The following is a 26,973-nucleotide window of genomic DNA, read 5'->3' as shown; positions in this document are numbered from 1 at the left end:
CTGGTGAGCTGCCAAGGGATCCTCCATTTAATCCCAAGGGGCCCCCATGCACCCCCAGGGGACCTCCCACTGCATCCTCAAAAGACCTCCCAGCACCCCCAAAGGGTCCTCTATATGTGCCCATGAGATTCCTCTTTGCAGCTCCATAAGACCCCCCTAAGCTCCCATGCACCCCCCATAGGACCCCCTGCACCCCACCTTGGGACCCCCATTGTACCCCAGTGCACTCCTATTGGACTTCCCCTGCACCCCTAAAGCATCCCTCTTGCACCCCTTAGCATCCCTGGGTGCCCCTCCCACCCCATTCCACCCCATCGATCCCCCAAGCCAGCTTTGCTTTGTGTCCCCAAGGCAAGGAGCCCCAAAGTGGGTGCCCCCCTCAAATATGGTCCTCACCCGGGGCATTCCCGGGCCCTTAACCCAAACCCGCAGGGATTTGCCCCAGTTTTCCCTCTGCAAAAAGAAGGGTGCAGGGGTGCCCCCACCCCCAGCTGCATCCACTTTTTTGGCGGGGCTATATGCAAACACCCCCAAGCTGGACTGCTCCTGCCTCCCCTTAATATTTTTCTCCTTTTTAATCTTATTTTATATATCTGCAACCGGGGCTACCCCCTCCAAAAAAACCCCCAAAACAACTAACTTGGGTGTCCCTCCAAACCCTCTTCCTCCCAAAAAATGAGTGCCGCCCCCAAACCGCCATTCCAGTACCCCCTAATTAACACCGGGGCCCCTAATTACCCCCTGGGCATCCCCATGGCAGGGCTGAGCCTCACTGGGTGCTGACTGCAGGCCGGGGAGGTGGCACCTATGGGTGCTGGGGGGCTGGAGGTGGGTGCTGCCGGGACACGTGGAAGTTTAGGGGTCTATAGGGGAGGGTTTGAGGGTGGGGGAGGTTCAGGATGAAATTGGGGGGGGGGGGTTCGGAGGAGGCGAGAGAAGCGTCACGGCCCAGCCCAGCCCAGCCCAGCCCAGCCGCGATGGTGGCTCCGAAATGGCGCCGGGGCGGGAGCTGAGCGCGGCCGGCGGCGCCTCGGGGAGCCCCGGGACCGGGGTGAGGGACGCCGAAAGAGGGGCTTGGGGGGCAGTGGGGCGGTGGGTACCCCCCGTCGCCATCCCTCCGGCACCCCCTTTGGCAGCGGCGGGCTCGAAATCCGTGGGGGTTTATTGTTTATGATGCGAAAGGCTGATTTGGGGTAAAACCAGGCAATTTCAGGCCCGGCTGGGAGTTTTGTACAGCGAAAGCAAGGGGGTGGGGGGAATCAAAGTGTGGGTGCCCCCCACCCTGCACCCTTGGGTGCTCCCCCACCCTGTGGGAGGGAGGTGGAGAAATGCGGTTTTATTGTGGTTTAAGCAAACAAGAGAGATGGGGGCGGGGGAGGAGGGGGAAGAGAAACAAAAACCTCCTCGTTTTGACCCAAAAAAGAGCTACCCCTGCCTCGCTGGGGGGAGCGCCCAGAGGTCCTGCTCGGCCCTGCTGCTCCCGGCTTTGGGGAGGGAATGGGGGGAACGCGAGCGATAAAAATACCTCCCGGACCAAACTGCCCCCAAGTTGAGGATGCTGCGGGTTGGTCCCGGGGATCCCTGGGGGGTTTGGGAGGCTTCGAGCTCGGATTGGGTTCTCTGATGTCTGAGATGGGGCTGAGCCACAGCATCCTTTAGGGAAAGGGGGAAATGTGGACTTTTTCCTCCTTTTCCCCCCTTTTCTTCCATTTCCCCTCCTTTTCCCCCTTTCCCCCTTCCTTTTTCCCCCTTTTCCCCTCCTTTTTCCCCCTTTTCCCCTCCTTTCCCCCCTTTTCCCCTCCTTTCCCCCCTTTTCCCCTCCTTTCCCCCCTTTTCCCCTCCTTTTCCTCCCTGCTCATTTCCCTTGTTTCCCATCTTTTCTCCCCTTTTCCCCAGCTTTCCCTCTTTTAATTTTCCCTGGCTTTCCCCTTTTTTTCCTCCCTGGCTTTTTCTTTCTTTCTTTCTTTCTTTCTTTCTTTCTTTCTTTCTTTCTTTCTTTCTTTTCTTTCTTTCTTTCTTTCTTTCTTTCTTTCTTTCTTTCTTTCTTTCTTTCTTTCTTTCTTTCTTTCTTTCTTTCTTCCTTTCTTCCTTTCTTCCTTTCTTCCTTTCTTCCTTTCTTCCTTTCTTCCTTTCTTCCTTTCTTCCTTTCTTCCTTTCTTCCTTCCTTTCTTCCTTCCTTCCTTCCTTCCTTCCTTTCTTCCTTTCTTTCTTTCTTTCTTCCTTTCTTCCTTTCTTCCTTTCTTCCTTTCTTTCTTCCTTCCTTTCTTCCTTCCTTTCTTTCTTCCTTTCTTTCTTTCTTTCTTTCTTTCTTTCTTTCTTTCTTTCTTTCTTTCTTTCTTTCTTTCTTTCTTTCTTTCTTTCTTTCTTTCTTTCTTTCTTTCTTCCTTTTTTCTTCCTTTCTTCCTTTCTTCCTTCCTTCTTTCTTCCTTTCTTCCTTTCTTTTTTCTTCTTTCTTCCTTTCTTTTTTCTTCTTTCTTCCTTTCTTCCTTTCTATTTTCTCCTTTCTTCCTTTCTTCCTTTCTTCCTTTCTTCCTTTCTTCCTTTCTTCCTTTCTTTCTTCCCTCCTTTCTTCCCTCCTTTCTTCCCTCCTTTCTTCCCTCCTTTCTTCCCTCCTTTCTTCCCTCCTTTCTTCCTTCCTTTCTTCCTTCCTTTCTTCCTTCCTTTCTTCCTTCCTTTCTTCCTTCCTTTCTTCCTTCCTTTCTTCCTTCCTTTCTTCCTTCCTTTCTTCCTTCCTTTCTTCCTTTCTTTCTTCCTTCCTTTCTTCCTTTCTTCCTTCCTTTCTTTCTTCCTTCCTTTCTTTCTTCCCTTCTTTCTTTCTTCCCTTCTTTCTTTCTTCCCTTCTTTCTTTCCTTCTTTCTCTTTCCTTCTTTCTTTCTTTCCTTCTTTCTTTCTTTCCTTCTTTCTTTCCTTCTTTCTTTCTTTTCCTCTTTCTTTCTTTCCCTCTTTCTTTCCCTCTTTCTTTCTCTTTCTTTCTCTCTTTCTTTCTCTTTCTTTCTCTCTTTCTTTCTCTTTCTTTCTTTCTTTCCTTTTTCCTTATTTTATTTTTTCCTTTTTATATTTTTAATTTTTTGCCTTTTTTTTCTTTTTTTCTTTTTATTTAAATTTTTTTCCTTTTTAATTTTCTTTTTGCCTTTTTTCTTTTCCTTTTTTCCATTTTTTGCCTTTTCTTCTTTTTTTCTTCTTAATTTTTTCTCTTTTCCATTTTTTTCTTCTGCCTTTTTACCTTTTAAATTTTTTTCCTTTTTATTTTTTTGTCTTTTTCCTTCTTTAAATTATTTTTCTTTTTCCTTTGTTATTTTTGGCCTTTTCCCCTTTTTTATTTTTTCCTTTTTTTCCCTCCCTTTTAAATTTTTTTTTTTTGTTGTTTTTCCACCCTTTTTCTTTTTTTTTCCCTGCTGCCTTTTTCTTTTTTTTCCCCCTATTTTCAGTCGGGGCAGGCAGGCGTAGGGGAACATCACCCCAGAGCCCCTCATTTCCTCAGGAAACTGAGTGCAAGCCTTGGCTGGAAGCTGGGACTCAGGAATTTGGTGCTTTGGAGCCCTGGGGACTTCCTGGGACCCCCCTATGGTGTGAGCAGGGAATTGTGCTTGGAGCTGGGAATTTCTGTGCAAAGTGCAAAAACAAGGGGAAAAAGTGAAAGGGTATGGAAAAAAAGAAATCATTTGAAGGCAGATTTCAGCAGCGATAACATCATGCAGTTAAAAGCTTTTTCACCTCGAGGTTTGGAGGCTTGAGGTGGGCACCTGGGGGAGATTTTTGGGTCTGGAAATAGGGGTTTCCGGCACAACCAAGGGGGGACACTGCCTTTTTCTTTTAATCCTTTTTCTTCTTTGTGTAGGCTTTCTGTTAGTTAAACCCAGGGTGTGATTTGGGATTCAGGAAGAGGATGGGAGTTGGGAAGAGCATGGCATTTTTTGCTAATTGTGCAAAGGGATGATTGGGAAGTTTGTTCCTGAAGTCAGAGCTGAGAACTGGCAGTTTCATTGCATGCACCTTCCTGCCAGGGGAAACTGAGGCACAGCCGTGCTGGGTTCGGATAAACTCTATCCCTTTGGGCTTGATGGCAGCAGGATGGGGACATCCCAATGGGTGTAGACCCCCACTCTGTCCCATACCGGGGGGAAAGGATGTGAGCGGGGGCCTGGGGGCAGGGTGGGTGTTGCGGGGCTCACCCCTCAGCAGCTGGCAGACGGTTGGTTTCCCCGGGGGAGACAATCCGGCCGCCTGGCAGGGCTGTGCCAGGGGGGAAGGAAACGGCGGCGGCACGATAAGGGCTGGCTGCCAACCCCTGAGGTTTTCCCTTGTTTTTCTACTGCGGGATGAGATAAGAGCCGGGCACCGGCAAGAGATAACAGCCGTGGGACGAGGAGCCAGGAGGGAGCCTGTCGGCAGCCCCAGCTCAAGGTGCCCTTTGGGTGCTCCGAGGGCTGTTTTGGGGTGCGCAGGGTTGGCAGGTGGGCACGGAGCTGCTGGTTTCGGGGGGAAAAGTCATTTCCTTTGCTGCCAGCCTGTCTCAGGTCGGCGGCACACCGGGGATCCCTGGAACCTGGGGGTCCCTCTCTCTCTGATTCGGGGCTGGGAGCGGGTGGAGGAGGACCCGGCTTTCTTCCAGGCTGAAGAGAAGGGGAGGTTGCACAACCCGGCCCCGGGGGAAAGCGAGGCGGGTTCGGGCTTCACTCAGCTCTTGGCTCCAGCCCTTGTTGCTTTCCATAACCTTCCTCTGGCGTTTGTTCAGCGCTTTTACTACCCCGGAGCCATTCGGGATTCAGCTGCCTGCAAGAGGAGGTGTCTTCGGAGGGTGCATATTCCTTCTTCCTCCTCTTCATCGGCCCCGAGCCGCTGAGCCCCCCTGTTTGCCCATCTCCCCGTGCAGATGTCGACCTACAAACGAGCGACGCTGGATGACGAAGAGCCACTGGACTCCATCAGCGAAGGCGATGGCTACCCCAACGGCTTCCAGGTAGGGCTTCATCTGCACTTCCTTCTGGGGAGGGGGAAAGAGGATTTTAGGTCCTGGCAAGCTGCAAAGGGCCTTGCAGAAGGTTTTTTTGCCTCGGAGCAGCTTTCTGTGGGGCAAAGTCCAGCGTGGGCAGAGCCGTGTTGGCTCTGCTGCCCTTTGCTCCAGCGCTTGGAGGCAGTAACAGTGGAGTCTGTGGGGCTTGGCTGTTTGCAGCACCTCTGAACCCACTTTTTCCACCCTCCCAACCCCTTCTCTGCGTGGCTGGGCTGAGCAATTATCACCGCGGTGGCAGCTTTGTCCCCACACAAAAGGGATTTGGTTAATTCCTCCCTGAGCAGCAGGAAAGCAGCTTAAAAGGGCGAGAAAACTCCCCCACGGCTGCCAGCCTCCGGCCTCACCGGGAAGGTTTGGGGCTGTGGCGATGGTGTCGGTGGTGGCCTTGCTCCCAGGCCCATCTCTTGCTCCTGGAGTGGTGTTTTCTGCCCCCAAATCACAGCTCTGCTGGGTTTTTACTTTCCCCGGCAGGGCCATCTCCGCTTGGGATGTTTCCTGGGGATGTTTTTCGGCTGAGTGGGAGTATCCTGTTCCGGCCCTTCCCGCCAGCCCCACAGTCCCCACCCTGCCCTGCTGCTGGCAGTGGGGCTGGGGGCGTCAGCAGTGGGGCTGGGGGCATCGGGGGGGTTCCAGGCGTGCTCGAGGAATGGTTTGGGGCAGCAGGTGAGCTGGCCCAGGCGCTCGCCCCGTCCCTTTCCTGCCATTGTGCAGCCCTTCCTGGCCAGTTTCTGGAAGGCAGCTGCCGCCTTTCCCAGTGCTGGATCCCTTGCCGGGGGCCAAACTCGTGCCACGGGCCGTGGGGAGCAGCATGGGGGCCGTGTCTGTGGGGTTCTCTGGCAGTGGGGAAACCACTTTGCTTTTCCCACAGGTGAACTTTGGCTCGAGGAGCAGCCCTGGGTGCTGGGCTGGGCGGACGCGCACCGAGAAGCAGCTGATGGTGCTGGTGGGGGTGCTGGTGACGGTGCTGGCCGCGTGTCTGCTGGGTCTCATCTTCCAGTACAGAGCCAGTAAGTCCATACACCACATGGGGATCCTACCCCCTGGACCAGGGTGGGTTGCTGAGGGGTTCCCTGCTGTGGGGTGGGTGGGTTCAGGATGGATGCTCAGCTGTGTCCCTCACCCCGCAGGGGGATTCTTCAGGCAGGGTGTTCAGGTGCGGGTGGGATGCTTGGGGACAATACAGGTGGTCACCTGCATCCCTTGTCCCAGGGTGAGATGCTCGTTGGCATCTGTTAGCAGCAATGTGGCCAGCAGGAGCAGGGCAGGATTGTCCCCATGTATGGGGCACTGATGAGACCACACCTCGAATTCTGGATTTGATTTTGGGCCCTCACCCCAAGAAGGACATTGAGGGGCTGGAGTGTGTCCAGAGAGGGACAAGCAAGATGGGGAAGGGTCTGGAGAACAGGGCTGGGGAGGAGCAGCTGAGGAACCTGGGGTTGTTTAATCTGGAGAAAAGGAGGCTGAGGGGAGACCTCCTGGCTCTCTGCAACTCTCTGGAAGGAGGCTGCAGTGAGGTGGGGGTTGGTCTCTTCTCTCAAGGAAGAAGAGATAGGACAAGAGGAAATGGCCTCAGGTTGCCCCAGGGGAGGTTTAAATTGGACATAAGGAACAACTTTTTTTTCTTGTCAAGCCCTGACCCAGGCTGCTCAGGGTGGTGGTGGAGTCCCCATCTCTGGAGGGGTTTTAAAGCCCTGGAGACATGGTGCTGAGGGCCATGGTTTAGTGCTGGCTTAAGGGTTGGACTTGATCTTAAAGGTCTCTTCCAAGCAAAATGATTCTGTGGTTCCTGGAGCTTGATGCTTGAGCACAGGATGGGATGCTCACCTGTTTCCTTCACCCCAGAGTGGGATCCCTGGGTGTAGGATATGATGCTTGCCTGCATCCCTTGCCTAGGGATGGGATCTCAGGTGCAGGGCACTCGTCTCTATCGCTGGCCCTGGAGTGGGATGTTAAGGCACAGAGTGAGCTGCTTGGGCCCCAGGTGGGATATTTGCCCACACCCTTTGTGATGGGGCAGGATGCTCCCCAGTGTGGCTCCTTGTTGGAGGAGCTGAGTCCATCCCTCCCCCACACAGGGCCACCTGCTGTGTGCCTGTCAGAAGCCTGCATCTCCGTCACCAGCTCCATCCTCAGCTCGCTGGACCGGGCGGTGAATCCCTGCGAGGACTTCTTCAGCTATGCCTGCGGGGGCTGGATCAAGGCCAATCCTCTCCCCGATGGCCACTCACGCTGGGGCACCTTCAACAACCTCTGGGAGCACAACCAGGCCATCATGAAGCATCTGCTGGGTGAGTACAGGGGTGATGTGGGACCCCCACGGTGCTAAGGAGCCCCATCTGGGAGCATCTGGGGGATGCTGAAAATGTGCCTGTGGGGATGTGAGATTAGACTTGAACTCCAGTGACAAACCAATCCATGAGGCACGTGCTGTGAGGAGGATGGGAAGCAGATCCTGGCTGTGGCTGCTCTCCTGGGTACCTCTGGGATTTCTGACTGTGGCGTTGAGCCGAGCAAAGGCAAGGTCCTGGCCTTGGCTCCACGAGCCCCATGGCAGCGTTCCCGGCAGCTTGGAACTTCATGCTTTGTGCCCCAGCCTGCACCCAGAGGCTGCAGCAGCTCAGTATCACCCCAAGGATGTGGAGCTTTCCTCCTGCTAGAGCTTCCAGCAGCCTTTTGTGTGGGGGTGTGTGTGGGGAGGGGGCTGGCTGCCAATCTGGCCAGAACTGCCCTGGCAGAGGGAGGGTCCCAGGCTGGGGCTCTGCGTGCGAACACCGGAGCCGGGCGGCTTATCCGAGGCACTGGCAGGGACGGTTTGTTCAAGCTCTGAGCAAACAGCTGGCTCCTTATCAGCAATTCCCACTGAGCTGGGGCTGATTGCTCTGCAGAGAGAAGGTTTGGGAAGAGCAGGGAGGATGGGGGGTGGTGTGGGAATGGTTTAATCCCTGGGTTCTTCTCTCCCTGTTTTTTTTTTTACCGGGAGAAGGGAGCAGGCCCCTGGCCAAGTGGTTGTGCTTGGCATTTCCTTGAATTCCTTGGAGCTGAGGGACCTTTAGTTAATAAACCCACACAGCTGGGAAGCCAAAGGTGCAAGCTGTGTCATGAGGAAAACAGTAATAATAATAATAATAATAATAATAAAAAAAAAACCTACCCCAAAGCCTCTGGGGAAACAGAACTTTAGAGGGGGGAGTAGAAAAAAAATACGACAGTTTGGTGGAGGAGAAAAATGAGTTTGTTGTTCCTGCTTGCAGGAAGAAATAACAGGGCTGGGGAGCACCAGGAAGGGGGCAAGGGCAGTGTGGGGGGCTGGATGATGCTGGGAACATCAGAGCTGCTGGAAAAATGCTTTTTGTTTCTTCCTTTCTTTATCTTTCTGCTCCAGAGGAGCAGATGGGGGAAGGAGGCCAGGAAGGGTTAGAGGCTGTGGGATGCTCTTGGGATCGTGGGAGGTGATGGTCAGCACCTTGGAGCCTGGGTTTGGCAGTGCCAACTGTGTGAGATTCAGTAAGTCAAAGGGCAAGGTCCTGCAGCTGGGTTGAGCCAACCCCAGGCACAGATCCAGGCTGGGTGCTGAGTGGGTTGAGAGCAGCCCTGAAGAAAGAGACTTGGGGGTGCTGGGTGCTGAGCAGTTCCCCAGGAGCCAGCAGTGCCCTCCTGCAGCCCAGCAGGCAGTGTGAGCAGCAGGGCAGGAGAGGGGATTCTGCCCCTTGGCTCTGCTCTGCTCAGACCTCACCTCCAATCCTGCCTCCAGCTCTGGTGTCCCCAGCACAGGAAGGACACAGAGCTGTGGAGTGAGGCCAGAGGAGGCCACAAAGATGATCCAAGGGCTGGAGCAGCTCTGCTGTGAGCACAGGCTGAGGGAGCTGGGGGTGTGCAGCCTGGAGAGGAGAAGACTCCAGGGGGACCTCAGAGCTGCCTGCCAGGACCTGAAGGGATCCTGCAGGAAGGCTGCAGAGAGACTTTTCCTGAGGGTGTCTGAGCCAGACCAAGGGGAATGGTTTGGAGCTGAGGCAGAGCAGGGTTAGAGTGGAGCTTAGGAAGAAGTTCTTCAGTGTGAGGCTGGTGAGACTCTGGCACAGGCTGCCCAGGGAGGCTGTGGCTGCCTCCTCCCCTGGAGGTGTTTAAGACCAGGCTGGATGAGGCCTTGATCAGTGGAGTCTAACTGAGAGGTTCCCTCTCATGGCAGGGGGGTTGGAGGAGATGATCTAGATGGTCTGGTCCATGTGGTGGTGTTAGGTCATAACTTGGACTTGATGATCTCAGAGGTCTATTCCAGTCTCAATAATTCTAAGATCTCTGAGGTCCCTTCCAACCTGAGCCATTCCAGGATTCTATGAAAATCACAGAATGTCAGGGGCTGGAAGGGACCTCCAGAGATCATTCAGTCCAACCCCCCTGCCAGAGCAGGGTCACCTAGAGCAGGTCAGACAGGAACACATCTAAGCAGGTCTTGAATTTCATCTCCAGAGAGGGAGACTCCACAACCCCCCTGGGCAGCCTGCTCCAGGCTTCTGTCACCCTCACAGGGAATAAATTTTCCCTCCTGTTTCCGTGGAACTTCCTATGCCTCAGCTTCTACCACTGCCCCTTGTGCTGTCCTTGGGCATCACCCAGCAGAGCCTGGCTCCAGCCTCTGGGCACTCACCCTGCACATCTTTATCAACAGCAGTGAGGTCACCCTCAGGCTCCTCCTCTCCAAGCTACAGAGCCCTCAGCAAACTCAGGCTCTCCTCATGAGGAAGATGTTCCACTCCATCATCTTTGTGGCTCTGTACTGGCCTCTCTCAAGCAGTTCCCAAGCAGTCCCCTGCTCAGCTCCTGCTGCACTCAGCAGGGACACCACAGTACCTGCAGCACCTGGATCTGGAGTCCATCAGACCATGCTGCTTCTGGGGAGTTCAGTGTGGGCTGGTGGCTCTGCACCATAAGCAGATGACATTGGTGCTGGGTTGGTGCTGCCGCAAAAATGGGGCTGAACATTTCTCTGGTGGAAGAGTGCGTGGGGGATGTCCTGGGGACCCCATGTGAGCAGACCTCTCCTCCTGTCCCCCTGGGTGCCTCGTGCAGAGAACACCACGGCCAACGTGTCGAGCGAGGCGGAGCGCAAGGCGCAGCGCTACTACCAGGCCTGCATGAACGAGAGCAAGATCGAGGAGCTGCGCGCTGCCCCGCTCGTGGAGCTCATCCACAAGGTGTGTCCCGGCCCCTGCCTGTGGGAAAAGCCACCCTCCCCCTGCAAAATGGGAAGAAAAGTTCATTCCTGGCCACCCCAGCACCCTCCAGACCCCCTTGCTCTGGGGAAGGGCGTCCCCCCAGAGCAGCTGGGCACGGAGAGGTGCTGGGATTTAAGAGGGAGGTCGTTGGCTCCCCTGGGCTTCCGAGCCCATTGGAAGGTGGTTTCCCTTAGGATTGGGACTGGGGGAATGTTTAAGCAAGTCAGGATGATTGAGGCTCACCAGCTCCAGTTGGGCAGGCACTGGAAGTGTTTACCATGAGGGTGGAGAGTATCTGAAGGGATCCTACAGGAAGGCTGCAGAGGGACAAGGGGGAATGGTTTGAAGCTGATAGAGAGTAGGGTTAGACTGGAGCTGAGGGAGAGGTTCTTCAGTGTCAGGGTGGTGAGACTTGGGAGCAGGCTGCCCAAGGAGGTCATGGGTTAGGGTTTAGGTGGAGGTGCCTGGAGGTGTTCAAGGCCAGTCTGGATGAGGCCTTGAGCAAGCTGGACTGGTGGGAGGTGTCTGTACCCATGGCAGAGGGGATGATCTTTGAGGTCCGTTCCAACCTAAACCAATCAATGAATGTATAGAACAGGGCTGCCCAGGGAGGTGGTGGAGTCACCCGCCCTGGAGGTATAGGTCTGGCACGTTGGAACATGGTCTTGTGGTCATGGAGGTGTTGAGTAGAAAGTTGGACTCAATGATGTTTGGATGTTAGGAACAAGTTCTTTACTGTGTGGGTGGTGGAACACTGGAACAGGTTGCCCAGCGAGGTAGTTGAGGTCCCATCCCTGGAGATGTTTGCATCTTTAAGAGACCTCCTTGGCCAAGCTGCATTTCACTATCTGAAGGGGACCTCCAGGAAGGCTGAGGAGGGACTGCTCAGAAGGGCCTGTGGGGACAGGACTAGGGGCAATGGTTTGAAACTGGAGCAGGGCAGGTTTAGGTTGGACATCAGGAGGAAGTTCTGCATGGTGAGGGTGGTGGAACACTGGAACAGGCTGCTCAGGGCTGTGATTGAGGCCCCATCCGTGGAAATACTTAAGGTGAGGCTGCACAGGGCACTGGGCAGCCTGCTCTAGTTGGGGATGTCCCTGCTGGCTGCAGGGGGGTTGGACTGGATGAGCTTTGGAGGTCCCTTCCAAGCTCGGACCATGCTATGATCTTAGAGGTCCCTTCCAACCTTAACGACTCTATGGTTCTCTTCCTCACTCCAAACACCTGGTTGGTGTCTGTGCCCAGCTGGGTGGCTGGAACATCACAGGGCCCTGGGCTGGTGACAACTTCAACGCCACGCTGCGGGAGGTGACCGCGCACTACCGCACCTCTCCCTTCTTCTCCGTCTACGTCAGCGCCGACTCCAAGAACTCCAACAGCAACGTGATCCAGGTGGACCAGTCGGGGCTCGGCCTGCCCTCGCGCGACTACTACCTCAACAAGACGGAGAACGAGAAGGTGAGGGGGTCAGGGCAGATGGGTGGCACCCGACATAGAATCACAGAGTGGTCCAGGCTGGAAGGGACCTCCAAAGCTCATCCAGTCTGACCCCCCCGCAGTCAGCAGGGACATCCCCAACGAGGTCAGGCTGCTCAGGGCCTCGTCAAGCCTCACCTCCAGGGAAGGAGCCTCAACCACCTCCCTGGGCAACCTGTTCCAGTGTTCCACCACCCTCGTAGTAAAGAACTTGTTCCTAACATCCAGTCTAAATCTGCTCCTCTCCATCTTAAAGCCATTGTCCCTTGTCCTGTCGCTGCAGGCCTTTGCAAACAGTCTCTCTGCAGCCTTCTTGTAGCCCTCTTCAGGTACTGGCAGGCTGCTATTAGGTCTCCCTATAGACTTCTCTTCTCCAGGCTGAACACCCCCAGCTCCCTCAGCCTGGCCTGAGCTGCTCCAACCCCTTGATCATTTTTGTGGCCTTCCTCTGGACCCTCTCCATCAGTTCCATGTCCTTCCTGTGTTGAGGGCTCTAGACCTGCACACAGTACTCCAGGTGAGGTCTCACCAAAGAAGAGGAAAGTGGCAGAATCACCTCTCTGGCTGTGCTGGCAATGCTGCTTTGGATGCAGCCCAGGATGTGCTTGGCCTTGTGTGCTGCAAGCTCACACTGCCTGCTGCTGTCCAGCTTCTCATCCATTAGCACCCCAGAATCCTTTTCCTCAGAGCTGCTTTCTATCACCTCCTCCCCCAGTCTGTATTTATAGTGAGGATTGTTCTGGCACAGGTGCAGAACCCTGCACTTGCTCTTATTGAACCTCATGAGGTTCACCTGGGCTCACCTCTCCAGCTTGACCAGGTCCCTCTGGATGCCCACCCTGCTGATCCCCACCCTGTTCCACCCGCTAGGTGCTGGCTGGGTACCTGAACTACATGGTGCAGCTGGGGATGTTCCTGGGGGGCACCGACGAGGAGTCGACGCGGCAGCAGATGCAGCAGATCTTGGACTTCGAGACAGCGTTGGCCAACATCACCATCCCCCAGGAGAAGCACCGGGATGAGGAGGTCATCTACCATAAAATGACAGCTGGAGAGCTAAAGGTAGGGGCTGGAGGAGCTTCCTTCCTCTGCAGTGCTCGGGGAAGAAGGGCAGGCGGAGGGGTGGTGGTGACGCAGCTCCTCCAAGGGAGCCTGATGCTGGCCAACACCTCCCGGGAAGCTCTTGTGCAACAGCTTGGCTCGTGTCCTCCTTGGGGAAATCCCACCCTGACTCATTCCTCCCAGCCTCTGGACCACCCCTGAGGCCAGTAGCTGTCCTGCTGCGGCACTAACACCATCCCAGTGCTGCTGCCCGTGGTCCAGGGATGGACGTCAGCCTGGTCACCTCCCAGTGTCCCCAGAGAGGCCCTAATGGGTTGTGTCAACATTTTTGACACCCGCCCCACTTTCTTTTCCTCTGTGGGAGGAAATTGTTTACTCCCCTCTGACCTTTGGAGGATGCTGCTGTTGTGGGAACCCATCTCTGCAGCATCAGCCCCTGTCTGAGAGATCCAGCTGAGGCTGCAGCTTCCAGCTTGGAAGTGGCTGCCACCTCCCTCTGCTGGTGTTTGAGGCCACAGCAGCAGCCTGGCTTTTGCAGGAGCTGGCTCCGGCCGTGGACTGGATGCCCTTCCTCTCCACGGTCTTCTACCCTGTGGAGCTCAATGAGTCAGAGCCCGTTGTGGTCTACGCCAAGGAGTACCTGGAGCAGGTCTCTGACCTCATCCTGGCCACTGATAAATGGTGAGAGCCCCCAGCCTGTGCAGAGGGGTGCCCAGGGTGGGCAGGTTTGGTTCTGCTGCCTGCTCACCACCTGTCACTGCAGCCTGCTCAACAACTACATGATCTGGAACCTGGTGCGGAAAACCAGCCCCTTCCTGGACCAGCGCTTCCAGGATGCTGAGGAGAAGTTCATGGAAGTGATGTATGGGACAAAGAAGGTGAGGGCAGGGCCCCCAAACCACCACTAAACCAGCAGCAGGTTTTTAAGTGAAGTCCCCATCAGGATGCATCCAAAAGACAGGGATGTGGGGCAGATTTTGGGATGGTAGCTCTGGCACAGAGGGATGGATGTGGCCCTCATCTCCTGGTGGGAATACGGAAGGTCAGGGGGGTTTGGCCATGCCATGAGTGACAAGCACCTCTTGTCCCCTGCAGACCTGCCTCCCACGCTGGAAGTTCTGCATCAGTGACACAGACAACAACCTGGGCTTTGCCCTGGGGGCCATGTTCGTCAAGGCCACCTTTGCAGAAGACAGCAAGCAGGTGGTAGGTCCCTGAGTGAGCAGTGGGGATGGTTGGGACAATCAATATTTCCCTGCTCACCTTTTGTCCACCATGTCTCCATTCACTGGGCCATCCACCAGCTGGCATGACCTCGGCATCCTGGCCTCTTCCCCTCCAGCAGTGTGAGGAGTCCTTGAGTTCTCTGGGCTGGGAAGCCTGATGTTGGCCCACCTTGTTTTTGTCCAGGCAGAGGAAATGATTGCAGAGATTAAAACAGCCTTTGAGGAGAGCCTAGAGACCCTGCAGTGGATGGATGAGGACACGAGGAGATCGGCCAAGGAGAAGGTGAGGCACTGGCAGCAGTGCTGGGGAGGAGAGGGGTGGTGGTTGGAGGTTGGTGGAGCTGGGGCAGCTCATCCTTCCCTCACCAAACCCACTTTGGTCCTTGTCACCCCCCAGGCAGATGCCATCTACAACATGATTGGCTATCCCAAGTTCATCATGGACCCCAAGGAGCTGGATAAAGTCTTTAATGATGTGAGTTAGATAGGATCCTCTGGTCTCTTATTGCCTGTTGCATTAGCACGTGCAGGATGTGCCCATCACTGTGGGCTGGGGGCAGTACTGGTTTCCTCCAGAAGGATCTCACTGATCTTTCTCTGGGGGCTTCCCAGAGGGCTGGAGGTCAGTCCTGGGGTGGCTGTGGCTGTGGCTGTTGGGTTCTCTGCTTGGGAAGAGGAGGAGCTGTTTTGTAACAGTGATTCATTGCCCTCCTGAGACTCCACAGATGTTGGAGAGGAGGAGAAACAAGAGTGGCTGTAAGTCAGCTGGCTCTGGAGGCTCCACCACGGCCGTGGAGGGAGGAGCAGAGCTGGGTGATCACCACACCTTGTTCTTTGCAGTATGAGGCTGTGTCTGACCTCTACTTCGAGAACGTCATGCAGTTCTACAACTTCTCAGCCAGGGTCACTGCCGACCAGCTCCGCAAGCCACCAAACCGGGACCAGTAAGTCACAGAATCACAGAATGTCAGGGGCTGGAAGGGACCTCAAAAGCTCTTCCAGTCCAACCCCCCTGCCAGAGCAGGGTCACCTAGAGCAGATCACACAGGAACTCATCCAGGCAGGTTTTGAATTTCATCTCCAGAGAGGGAGACTCCACAATCCCCCTGGGCAGCCTGTTCCAGTGTTCTGTCACCCTCGCAGTGAAAACCTTTTCCTTCCTGTTTCCATGGAACTTCCTATGCCTCAACTTCACCACTGCCCCTTGTGCTGTCCTTGGGCATCACCCAGCAGAGCCTGGCTCCAGCCTCTGGGCACTCCCCCTGCACATCTTTATCAACAGCAGTGAGGTCACTCTCAGGCTCCTCCTCTCCAAGCTACAGAGCCCTCAGCTCCCTCAGGCTCTCCTCATGAGGAAGATGTTCCACTCCATCATCTTTGTGGCTCTGTACTGGCCTCTCTCAAGCAGTTCCCAAGCAGTCCCCTGCTCAGCTCCTGCTGCACTCAGCAGGGACACCACAGTACCTGCAGCACCTGGATCTGGAGTCCATCAGACCACGCTGCTTCTGGGGAGTTCAGTGTGGGCTGGTGGCTCTGCACCATAAGCAGATGACATTGGTGCTGGGTTGGTGCTGCCATGCTGGCTGTGTCCCTGTCCCTGCAGGTGGAGCATGACACCTCCAACAGTCAATGCCTACTACTCACCCACCAAGAACGAGATCGTCTTCCCTGCTGGCATCCTCCAGGCCCCTTTTTACACCCGTGCCTCTCCCAAGTAAGAGCCCAGGGAAAAGGTGGGGGGCAAGATTCCCATGTTGCCTCCCATCCCAAAAGCTGAGGCCGAGTGTCATGCCTCTCCCAACGTCACCATCTCCCTCCGGCAGGTCCCTGAATTTTGGAGGGATCGGCGTGGTGGTGGGCCACGAGCTGACGCACGCCTTCGACGACCAAGGTACGGCCAGGGCCCAGGGGTGGGCTGCTGGAGGGGCGGCTGGCAGGGTGCTGAAGGAGCTTTTGGCAGGTCGGGAGTACGACAAGGACGGCAACCTGCGGCCCTGGTGGAAGAACTCCTCGGTGGAGGCCTTCAAGAGGCAGACAGAGTGCATGGTGGAGCAGTATGGCAACTACAGCGTCAACGGCGAGGCCGTCAACGGCAAACACACCCTGGGGGAGAACATCGCCGACAATGGGGGCCTCAAGGCTGCCTACAGGGTAGGACCATGGGGCTGGGGAGATGGCTGGGGTGAGTGGCACAGTCCGGTGGTATCGGTGCTGTCCCTTATGCCTGCTGTGCTCCCTGGTCTCCAGGCGTATCAAAACTGGCTGAAAAAGAATGGAGATGAGGAAACCCTCCCAACCCTTGGCCTCACCAACCACCAGCTTTTCTTTGTTGGCTTTGCCCAGGTAGGTCACTCGGTGGTGGGCAGCAGGGATGGATGCTCAAGTTTTGAGGGGTGGAGGCAGCACAACTGAGGTCTCCAGAGAAGCTCTGTGGTGGGTGTAGAGCCAGATTGGGGTGGTTGCTGGTTAAAAACTGAGACAAAGCTGGAGCTTCAGCTGCATTGGTGCCCATCGTGCAAGCAGGAAGGTTCAGTCTGGCACCAAGTGGAGTCTTGTGGTTGTCTCCGGAGAAGCTGCATGGTGGGTGGAGAGCTAGAGAAGGGTCATGCAGGCAAAAAGTGAGCTTGAGCTGTTGGTAGCCATCACACAAGGTTCACACGTTCATGGAATGAGTTGGGTTGGAAGGGACCTCAAAGCTCATCCAGTTCCAACCCCCTGCCATGGGCAGGGACACCTCCCACCAGCCCAGCTTGCTCAAGGCCTCATCCAACCTGGCCCTGACCACCTCCAAGGAGGGGGTATCCACAGCCTCCCTGGGCAACCTGTTTAAATCTCTCCCCACCCTCGCTCCAAATTTCTTCCTCGTCTCCAGTCTCAATCTCCCCTCTCCCAGCTCAAAGCCATTGCTCCTCATCCTGTCACTCCCAGCCCTTTCCAGAAATCCCTCCCGTAGGGCCCGTGGGCTCCAGCGGTGGCAGCCATGGTGCCCACTCCTCTTGGCCTCCGTTGCAGGTGTGGTGCTCGGTGCGCACGCCCGAGAGCTCTCACGAGGGGCTCATCACCGACCCCCACAGCCCCTCGCGCTTCCGCGTCATCGGCACCGTCTCCAACTCCCGCGAGTTCGCCGAGCACTTCGCCTGCCCCCTCGGCTCCCCCATGAACCCCCCCAAGAAGTGTGAGGTCTGGTGATGGGCTCCAGGGGTCCCAGCCGCGGTCTCTTCGTCCTCCGCCGCCAGCTGGATGTCCTGCAGGGCCTCCTCCCGAGGGGCTCAAACCACTTCTCCGTGCACCGCGCTGCCCAGTGCTCGGCAGCGCCGGTGGCGGCCAAGGTTCGATCCACTGTGAAACTCCTCACCCCCCCTCGCTCCTTTGGGAAATGACTTCGGTTTGGGGGTTCTGCACACCACCACTGGGCCACGTGTGGAGGCACCACAGCCCCCTGCTGCCACACTGGATGCTCCAGCCCGAGCCAGCGCCCCGGCTGAAGGCCTCTTGCTGGGAGGTGACAAAGGGAACGCCGCGATGCCGCCCGGGCTGGCTGCGTGGCCCAGCACACCGACGAACCTTCCTCTCTCCAAAGATGAGCACATGAGGATGGAAAATATTTTGAAGATTTTTTTTTTTTTTTTTTTTTGCAGTGGGGGTGGGGAGGGAGGGAGGGAGGGGAAATCTCTCTATTTTTTTTTTTTCATGCCTTGTGGAATACACTGGAAAATGTCAGGGAAAATGCATTTGAAAGCCTTTTTTTTTAGGAAAAGATGAGTATATTTATTAATTCTTTATTTGTTGTTTTTTTTAACTCAGTGCAGCTGTAGGTGCAGCTCCCTCTGGTGACAGTCCCTTGGCCAGGGAAGCTGGGTGAGGCTGGGGGTGCTAGCCCCCGATCCCAGGTTTTTTGCTGGAGGGGCCATCCTCAGAGGATGGTGATGGGGAAATTCGGGATAGTGAGCTGGGGACACGCTGCAGGGATGCTGCAGCTCCTGGGACCAGCTTTAATTTCGGAGTGCAAAGGGAACACATGTGCCAAAGATGTGACTGAGGTGGTGACAACATGGGTGATGCAGCTGCTTCTCCCTCCTGTCCTCTCTGGAGTGGGCTCAGATAGGATTTCCTGGCCCAGCAGCTTCCCCAGACAAGCACAGGCTGCTCCTGCCGCTGCTTCGCTCACCCTGTGCCTGCTCTCTGCACCCAGGAAACTGCAAGCCCTGAAATCAGGCCCCAGACCCCCATCCCTCCCTGGCCAGTCTGGCACTGGTGTGAGATCTGCCTGGATGGGGTTCAAGGAGCTTTCTTGAGGGGGTTTTTTGTTTTGTTGTTTCGGTTTTTAATAATCTTTCTTGAGGTCTTGAGGGGAAACCACTGAGAGCAGCTCAGGTTTCAATGTGTTGTCTCTGGGGGCACCTTCCTGCTGCGGAGGGAAAGCAAAGACCTGGAGGGGTTTTTAATATTTATATGGAAAAGGAGGGATGGGGGTGGGGGGGAACCTTTTTTAAACTATTTTTTCACGCTACATGTGGGGCTTGTCTTAATTGAAAGAATAAATAACTTTTTACTGGGGCTGGAGCTGCTCAAGAGTTGTTTTTCCTGATTGCAAGAGAGGTTTGGATCCCTTTATCTGCTGATGAGACCATCCCTTGCTGACACAGCTGAGCTGAGGAGGCTTTTCCCAGCCTGTGCTTGGCATCTGTCACCTCTCCTGGAGCCTAAAGCCAGGTTTTTGTGCCCAAAACTCTCATTCACTGCGGGTGGTTGGTTGCTTTCCACCTCTAGTGGAACAAATCTAGAACAAGTCTTATGAGGAGCAGCTGAGGGACCTGGGGTTGTTTATTCTGGAGAAGAGGAGGCTGAGGGGAGACCTCGTTGCTCTCTACAGCTCCTTGAAAGGAGGCTGGAGTGAGGTAGGGGTCTCTTCTCCCTAGGAAAAAGAGAAAATGGCCTGAAATTGTGCCAGGGGAGGTTTAGGTTGGACATGAGGAACAATTTCTGTTCTGCGAGAGTGGTCAGGGATTGGAACAGGCTGCCCAGGGAGGTGGTGGAGTCCCCATCCCTGGAGGTGTTCAAGAAACCTGTGGCCATGGTTTAATGGCCATGGTGGTGGTGGGTTGCTGGTTGGACTGGATGATCTTAGAGGCCTTTTCCAACTGAAACAATTCCATGATTCTATGCAATACAGAGTGGGTTTGCTGCTGGGATGGGCAGCACTGAGCCAGCAGCATGCTGGGGATGTGAGTGCTGCAGTAAGAAGGAAAACTTCCCTCTTGCTGTTTTTCCTCTGTTTTTTCTCCCAGATTGAATCAAAACCTACTAATAGATCGTTCACCTTCTGCTTGTGTGCCTCAGCATGAGGCCCTGGCTTTCCTGCAGCGCTGGCAGAGCTGCTGCAGCTGTTGTTTGCTCCAGGATCTGGCTGGAGATGGTGGAGCAAACCCGCAGAGGGCGGTGGAGCCGAGAAAATCACTGCCTGTGCTCTCCAGTCCCAGGCTGGCAGGAGTTAGCAACGCTCCTGGGGTGGTGTTTTGGGCTGGATTTGGCCTCCTGTGTTTAAAACACGGTGAAATTCCTGCATTCCTAGGAAGAGAGAGGAGCAGCATGGAGTGGAAGGGAAAGAGAAGCTGAGTGGGGAGAGCAGGGCTGGGCTGACAGGGTGTTTTCCCAGCTGCAAGAAGCAGGGAGGGGAGCACAGCCCATCACAGGACACGATTAGAGGTGGCTAAACCTTCCAAAATGGAAATATTTTGGCTTTCTGAGGCTTACTCACAGTGAGGAACTTGGCAGGAGCTGACATGACCACAGCAGAAGGGACAGCCCCAGTGAAGGAAGGATTTAGAGGGCGAGCTCCAGCTTGTGTGGTGCCAGGAGGATGTCACGGTCAAGGCTCTTCTTGGAGCCGGGGTGGCTGCTTCCCCCTGGAGCCGGGGTGGCTGCATCCCCCTGGAGCCGGGGTGGCTGCATCCCCCTGGAGCCGGGGTGGCTGCTTCCCCCTGGAGCCGGGGTGGCTGCTTCCCCCTGGAGCCGGGGTGGCTGCATCCCCCTGGAGCCGGGATGGCTGCATCCCCCTGGAGCCCGGGGTGGCTGCTTCCCCCTGCAGCCGGCGTGGCTGCTTCCCCCTGCAGCCGGCGTGGCTGCTTCCCCCTGGAGCCTGGCGTGGCTGCTTCCCCCTGGAGCCGGGGTGACTGCATCCCCCTGCAGCCGGGGTGGCTGCATCCCTTTGGAGCCCGAGGTGGCTGCATCCCCCTGCAGCCGGGGTGGCTGCATCCCTTTGGAGCCCGAGGTGGCTGCATCCCCCTTGCAGCTGGGGTGGCTGCATCCCCCTGGAGCCGGGGTGGCTGCTTCCCCCTGGAGCCCGGGGTGGCTGCATCCCCCTGCAGCCGGGGTGGCTGCATCCCTTTGGAGCCCGAGGTGGCTGCATCCCCCTGCAGCCGGGGTGGCTGCATCCCTTTGGAGCCCGAGGTGGCTGCATCCCCCTGCAGCCGGGGTGGCTGCATCCCTTTGGAGCCCGAGGTGGCTGCTTCCCCCTGGAGCCGGGGTGGCTGTATCCCCCTGGAGCCGGGGTGGCTGCATCCCTTTGGAGCCCGAGGTGGCTGCTTCCCCCTGGAGCCGGGGTGGCTGTATCCCCCTGGAGCCGGGGTGGCTGCCTGGCTGGCAGGGAGCTGCCAGGAGCAGGCAGGAGGTGAATCATCTCCTCGCGTGTCTGTGCCTGGCATGGGCCTGCCCAGCCCTGGGTGGCATTCAGTTTATTTTGCACCCAGCTGTGCCCTGGAGCACAGAGACGTTTGCCCAGGGCTGAGCCTGGGCAGGAGGAGGAATGGGGAAGGCTCCAAGCAGGGCTTGGGTGGGGATTTTTTATGTGTTTCTCTTTTTTTTTTGCCTGGAGGGTGTTGGAAGGGGATCAGTGGTGGAAAAGCAGTACAAGCCCATAAAGAGAGGCACTGCTGAGCTGTGCAGGGTGGCAGCCTCCTCTTGCCTGCCTCAGCCTCCTCTTCTTCAGGGGTTGTTCAGCCTGGAGAAGAGGAGACTGAGGGCAGACCTCATTGCTCTCTACAATTCCCTGAAAGGAAGTTGGAGTGAGGTGGGGTTGGATTCTTCTCCCAGGGAACAAGGGATAGGACAAGAAGAAATGGCCTGAAGCTGCACCAGGGCAGGTTCAGTTTGGACACGAGGAACGATTTCTTCACCAAAAGGGTCACTGGGCACTGGAACAGGCTGCCCAGGGTGGGGTGGAGTCACCATCCCTGGAGGGGTTTAAAAAACACTTGGATAAGGAGTTAGGGACATGGTCTAATAGTTGTGTACAGGGAGATGTTATGGTTGGACTTAATGATCTTAAGGTGCCTTCCAACCAGGTGATTCTGTGAAAGCAGGCCCCTGGAGCCTCCACAATGAGCTGGAAGTGGAGGTTGCTGACATGTTTGGTGGGGCCCATGCAGAAGTCCAGGTGCCAGAGGCTGAACCCAAGTACCTTGGCTGCTCTTCTGCCCAGTGTGCCCTCTCCAACACATCACAGCAGTGCTGGGCTCACCTCCTGGGACCATCAGCAGGGGCAGAAAATGGGCCAAAAGCTTCCTCAAACAATTCCTGCAGGAAGACAGCCCCAATCCGTTTCCAGTGATACCCCAATTCTTTATTCTTATAGAGTCATTTCAGTTGGGAAAGCCCTCTTAAGATCCTTGAGTGCAGCTGTCAATCAACACCACCATGGCCATTAAACCATGTCCCAAAGTGCCATGGCCACACATTTCTTGAACACCTGCAGGGATGGGGACCCAACTACCTCCCTGGGCAGCCTGTGCCAGTGCCTGACAGCTCTGAAGCTGACCAACAGCTCTGGTGCTCCTACTCTTTGCCACATGCTTGTGAACATTTCTGATGTGCCAGGTACATGAGAGACTGGTGGGACTGGAGAAGGGGTTGGTGATGCTCTGAAACAAGAGCTCAGCATTGTGAACTCAAATTCCTGATAGAGCTGGCAGGAGAAAAGGGAGGAAAAATGAAAAGGAGAGGAACCAGAGACAGTAGGAAGGGTGTGAATCCAGCTGGTGCCTGCTCAGGCTCGCCAAATCTGCAGATTTTGTTGGCCAAATCATCCTCTTTGGGGTAGTAGAGAAGACATTTGCCTGCTTCTTCCTCTTAGGAAAAAATAAACCAGTAAAAAGATGGCTGGGGGCAGATAAAGACTCTGGAGGAGCTTTCAGGCAGAGCCAGGAGCCTGTCCTCTTGGCCTGGCCTGCACACTTTGGGAGCTTGAGCAGAAAATGGGGGGGGTGGAAATGCTGGGTTTTTTTTCCTTTTCTAAACAGGCACATTGAAGGGAGAGATCTAAAGACACTGGAGCTGGGAGGCTGTTCACAGCTGTGTTTACAGGCAGCTCTTTCTGTGGAACAGAGGGAGCCAGGGATGTCAATTTGCTTTTGGTATGAATTTCCTTCCTTGTGAAGGGGAGGGACCAGCAGAGATGCCACAGGACAAATGCTGTGCCTGGGAGGTGGCCTCCAACCCCCCCAGACCCCACAGCTTCCCCTGCACCCTCCAAATGAGCACTGCAAAGCCTTTTCTGAGCTGGGGCAGGGGGGGGATTCTTCTTCCCAGTGGGCTGCAGACATTGGAGATGAGCTGTGAGCAGCAGCAGCTCTCCAGGATGCCTGGAGATCTGTCAGTCCTTGGGCAAACCCCTACAAGGATCAAAGTTTTACCTTTGTTCTCCCATTTTTGGGGAGTACCTGGCCTTGATTTGAAGTCATTCTCCTTTCTCTCTGCACTTAGTTTTCCTGGTGGGGAATCTACAGTCTGGCAGGTTGGAAGCTGCAGAGGAAAAACTGGCTGGGAAAAGAAAAAAAACCCAGAGCCCTCTTCTAAATGTTTGTAGCTGGTTGATGATGGAAATAGTCCCCGTTCAGGGCTTCTTTACAGGCTGGCAAGGCTTGGTTGGGCTTTTTTTCCCCCCCAAAAAAATCTCATTTTCATTCCATCCCATTTCCCACAGGCGGTTTGAGGGACTTGTAGAGCTCACCTCATCCCAAGTGTTTCCCTGACCCCAGTGCAGAAAGCACAGGAAAGGAAATTAAATACCACACTGCTCATCTTCACTACCAGCTCCACTAATAACTCCTGGCACCATGCAGGGAGCTTTTTGGTGTGGCTGTAGCCTGTAGATAGCACCTGAGTAAGTAAGAAACTATTCCAGCCACACAGCTGCTCTTACCAGAGCCCTGTGTGGCAGCTTGCAGGAGCACTTCTTTGGAGATGACAGCACAGAAGGGTGAGCTTCAGGGTGCACTGCAGTGTGTCCTAAGTGTGTCCTGCACAGACTGATTGGTTAATAAGGGATAGCTAATAGATATTAGAAAGGAATTCTTTAGTGAGGGTGGGGAGACACTGGGTTGCCCAGGGAGGTTGTGGATGGCCCCTCCCTAGAGCTGTTCAAGACTAGGTTGGATTGGGCCTGGTCTAGTGGGAGGTGGCAGGGGGGTTGGAACTGGATGATCTTTAAGGTCCCTTCTAACCCAAACCATTCTATGAATAATTCAGTCTGACTCGGCAGGGACAACGGGCTCAAGACCCTGAGATTATTTTTTTGACTGCTGAGTGCTGTGCTGAGTTTTGCTTAAGTCCAGATTCTCCCCCTTCAGAGCTGTATTTGAAGCCCCCAAATTACTTTTCTGCTTACAGATGGGGCTGCTGTGAAGAGGGGGAATAGGTGTAGCTGGCTGGTTTGCTTTCTCTGGTGTGCAAGGCTCCGATCTCTTGTCTGTCAGCTTGCAGCTGCAGCACCAGTTACTCGCTCTGTGCCTGGAAACACCACCAGGAGAGCCATTAAATAAAAGCAGCTTTTCACTTTTAAGAGTTTTATTTGTGATTGCTTTAAAGCATTATCTTCCTCCTAAACTTGCAGCTGCCCAGGAGATGCAGCAGCCAAGACGCAAGTGAACTCTGGAAAGCTTTCCTAGAGCAGTTGTGGTGTAGCCTGGGCTGGGTGACAGAGGGTGGCAATACCTGCGGGCGCTGGGAGTGCTTCCCAGGGACGTGCGGCTCGGCAGGAACGTTGGTAAGTGCCAGCGGGCTGGAACGAGCCCTTGGGAGCCAGCAGCAGGGCAGGACAAGTCAGGACAATCTGGCGGCTGCTTGAATCTGCCCTGAGGTCCCTTTTATCTACCTAAGATGGCACAAACTGCTCTCGGCCCTGCCAAGCTCAGCCCAGCAGTGGTCCTAAGCAGGGTGCTGCAGCCTGGCTGTGAAATGCTGAAGGTGGCAGTGGTGCAGCGGAGGTAAAGGCCCCTGCACGGGGGGGTGGGAGGTAGATGCCTAATCGCCCTCAGGGGCAGTCCCAGAGGGCCCTCCCCACACCTGTCCGCACTGCCAAAGGTGGGCTCCCTCAGGGGGCTGCTGGGCCTCCCTCAGCCACCATGCCGCCCCTGCTCAGATGCTGTATCACACCCAAGGGCTGCTGGGCCTCCCTCAGCCACCATGCCGCCCCTGCTCAGATGCTGTATCACACCCAAGGGCTGCTGGGCCTCCCCCAGCCACCATGCTGCCCCTGCTCAGATGCTGTATCACACCCAAGGGCTGCTGGGCCTCCCCCAGCCACCATGCCACCCCTGCTCAGATGCTGTATCACACCCAAGGGCTGCTGGGCCTCCCCCAGCCACCATGCCGCCCCTGTTCAGATGCTGTATCACACCCAAGGGCTGCTAGGCCTCCCCCAGCCATCATGTCACCCTCAGAGGCTGCTAGGCCTCCCTCAGCCACCATATCAGTCTGAGAGACTGCCGGGCCTCCCCTTGATGCCATGTCACCCTCGGGAACGACCAAGCCTCCCCCAGCCACCATGTTGCCCTTGAGGGCTACTGGGCCTCCCCCCACTGCACTGTCACCCTTGGGTCTGAGAGGCTCTGGTGCTGCCCCGGCCAGCTGCTCCAGGAGCCTGGAATGTGGCTGCGGACCGCAGGGCTGGTAATGGGGCTGTGGGTGAGCTTTGGGGCTGAGGGAAAGCCCCTCTGCCGCAGTGCCCGCGGTTGGGATGGGTGCTGCAGGAGCCAGGCTCTCCCTTGCAACCCCACTCCCTCACAGCCGAGCGTTACCGAAGTCTCTCCGGGCCAAGCCGAAAGCGCCCGAAGCTGCAGCCTCGCCGCTCCCGAGAGGAGGCGAAGATCCCCCAGAACCTCCCGCCTGGGCGGGAATCTCTCCTTCGAGCCTATGCGAAGCTTCCCGAGCTCCCTCACGGCCTCGGTCTCCGGAAAGAACCGAAGTTTGCCGAGCGCGGGGGTCACGGGAGGTGTCGCGCTGAGAGGGGAGGGAGGCGGGGAGCAGGGGTAGAAGGACGCGTGCGCCTGCGAAAGTTTCCGGAAGGAGCCGAGGTGTTCCGAGCGTTGCTCGCTAGCGAGCAGCGCCGGAAAGAACCGAAGGTTGTCGAACGCCAGTGGGCCGAGCGGCTCCGGAGCGGCCCGAAGGCGCCCGAGCGTCCGTCCTGCCGGACTGCTGGAGGCGGCCGCAGCGCCATGTTTGATGCTCCGCTACTTCAGTGAGGAAAATCCGCCGGCATCGCCCGAGAGCCGCCACCGCGAAGGGCTCCGCTGCCCCCGGGGAGGGGGACCGAGACCCCCCGCCGCCGGCGGCTCATGAGCAGCGCGGCCTGAGCCGCCTCCCCCCCTCCCTCCCTCCCCTCCCCGCCGGCCCCTCTCCCGTCCCCTCCCCGCGCCGAGCCCCTCCGGGAGGCGCGTTGTCACGGAGACCGGCGCCGGTGCCGGCCCGCCGCGCTGCCCCGGCCGCCGCACCGGCCCCCGGCCCGCTCCCCGGCTCCCCCCCGGCCCCGGCCCTACTCCCCGCCGGGGGGTGGTGGCTCCGCTTGGCGATGAGTTTACCGCAGAAGGCGGCTTTGAAACCCGGCGCGGCGGCGGCGGCGGCAGCGGCGGCGGGGACCGGCCCCGGGAGCGGGGCGGCGGCGGCAGCGGCGGCGGGGCCGCCTCCCCCTTCGGCACCCCCTCACCCGGCGCCGGCGCCTCACCCCAACATCAGGGCCTTGCCGCCCCAACCACCCCAGCAGTATCCTTTGCCCCGGGGGTGTGGGCTTGAGGGGGGGCGACAACCCCTTTCACACAGCGAGCGGGGCCCGGGCAGGGGGCGGGGAGGGGCCGAGGGGTCCCCTCAGCCCCGGGGGGTTGTGTGTGGGGCACGGGGTGGCGACTGGGGGCTCCCCGCTCCTTCCTGTGTGTGTTTGTGTGTGTGTGGAGGGGACTGGGGGGTTCCCCCTCATGCAAAGAGGGGGCTGCACCTGCCGAGGTGGGGGGAAGGGGGTGCGCTTACGGACGCTTTGGGGGTTCAACCTCTTCCCCTGGGGCAGGCAGAGGGTCCCCAGCCCCTCTTTGTACCCCCGCCCTCCCCCCAAGAGCAGCGGTGACCCCCAAGGGTAAACTTTTAATTACCAATCGCTCTTCGGTTGTGCTCCGGTGCTGCCCAGGTAAGTGCTGGGGTTTTGTTATTCTTTTTTTTGATCCGGACTGATTTAACCCTGAGGTTTTGCCAGCTGGGGGCTGAATTTTTTTTAATTTTTTTTTTTTTTTTTGTGTGTGTGTGCTTCATATATTTTTAAAAATTCGTTATTTATTTATTTATTTTTCCTTACTTGGCTGGGGGAAATCAATCTCGGGGGAATGTCTTGCCGAGCAGCGAGGCCCCGTGTGATGGAGGGGGATAAGGAGAAAGGGGGGACGGGGGGGGGGCCCTACTCTCCTAAAAATCCAACCCCCTCTCCACCGCAACAGCCTCTGCCGCAAAAAAGAGGCCGCCGATGGGTTTTAAAGGTCTTCCCTTCTCCGCTGCGACTAGGCCCCAAGTCAGGAGGGAAATACTGCAGGGATCAGCAGGAAAGTCTGGTGGCCGAGCCGCCTGCCTGGCCCGGGCTTTGCACCCTACCTCTGACAGCACCCCCCTGCCAGGCTGCCTTTGCTCTCCACACCCCCTCCGCGAAGTTTTGGGAAGCGTGAAG

At 56.5% G+C, this 26,973-nt stretch overlaps 1 protein-coding gene across 1 annotated transcript; it reads left to right on the top strand.

Annotated features, from left to right (window-relative positions):
- The first annotated feature begins 4,864 nt into the window (after nt 1–4,864).
- ECE1 (endothelin converting enzyme 1) lies at nt 4,865–17,183 on the top strand. Its single transcript, XM_054394910.1, has 17 exons — nt 4,865–4,960; nt 5,883–6,021; nt 7,093–7,305; nt 10,085–10,209; nt 11,476–11,688; nt 12,577–12,768; nt 13,307–13,449; nt 13,532–13,646; nt 13,864–13,974; nt 14,179–14,277; nt 14,392–14,469; nt 14,835–14,938; nt 15,598–15,708; nt 15,818–15,885; nt 15,955–16,145; nt 16,242–16,337; nt 17,007–17,183. The coding sequence occupies exons 1-17, from the start codon at nt 4,874–4,876 to the stop codon at nt 17,181–17,183; spliced, it is 2,262 nt and encodes a 753-aa protein (XP_054250885.1). The 5' UTR covers nt 4,865–4,873.
- Nucleotides 17,184–26,973: the final 9,790 nt, after the last annotated feature.

The sequence above is a fragment of the Indicator indicator genome, chromosome 32, assembly GCF_027791375.1.
Source record: "Indicator indicator isolate 239-I01 chromosome 32, UM_Iind_1.1, whole genome shotgun sequence".
NCBI classification, from domain to species: Eukaryota; Metazoa; Chordata; class Aves; order Piciformes; family Indicatoridae; genus Indicator; species Indicator indicator.
The sequence above is the reverse complement of the archived record's forward strand: the minus strand, read 5'-3'. Positions and strand labels throughout refer to the sequence as shown.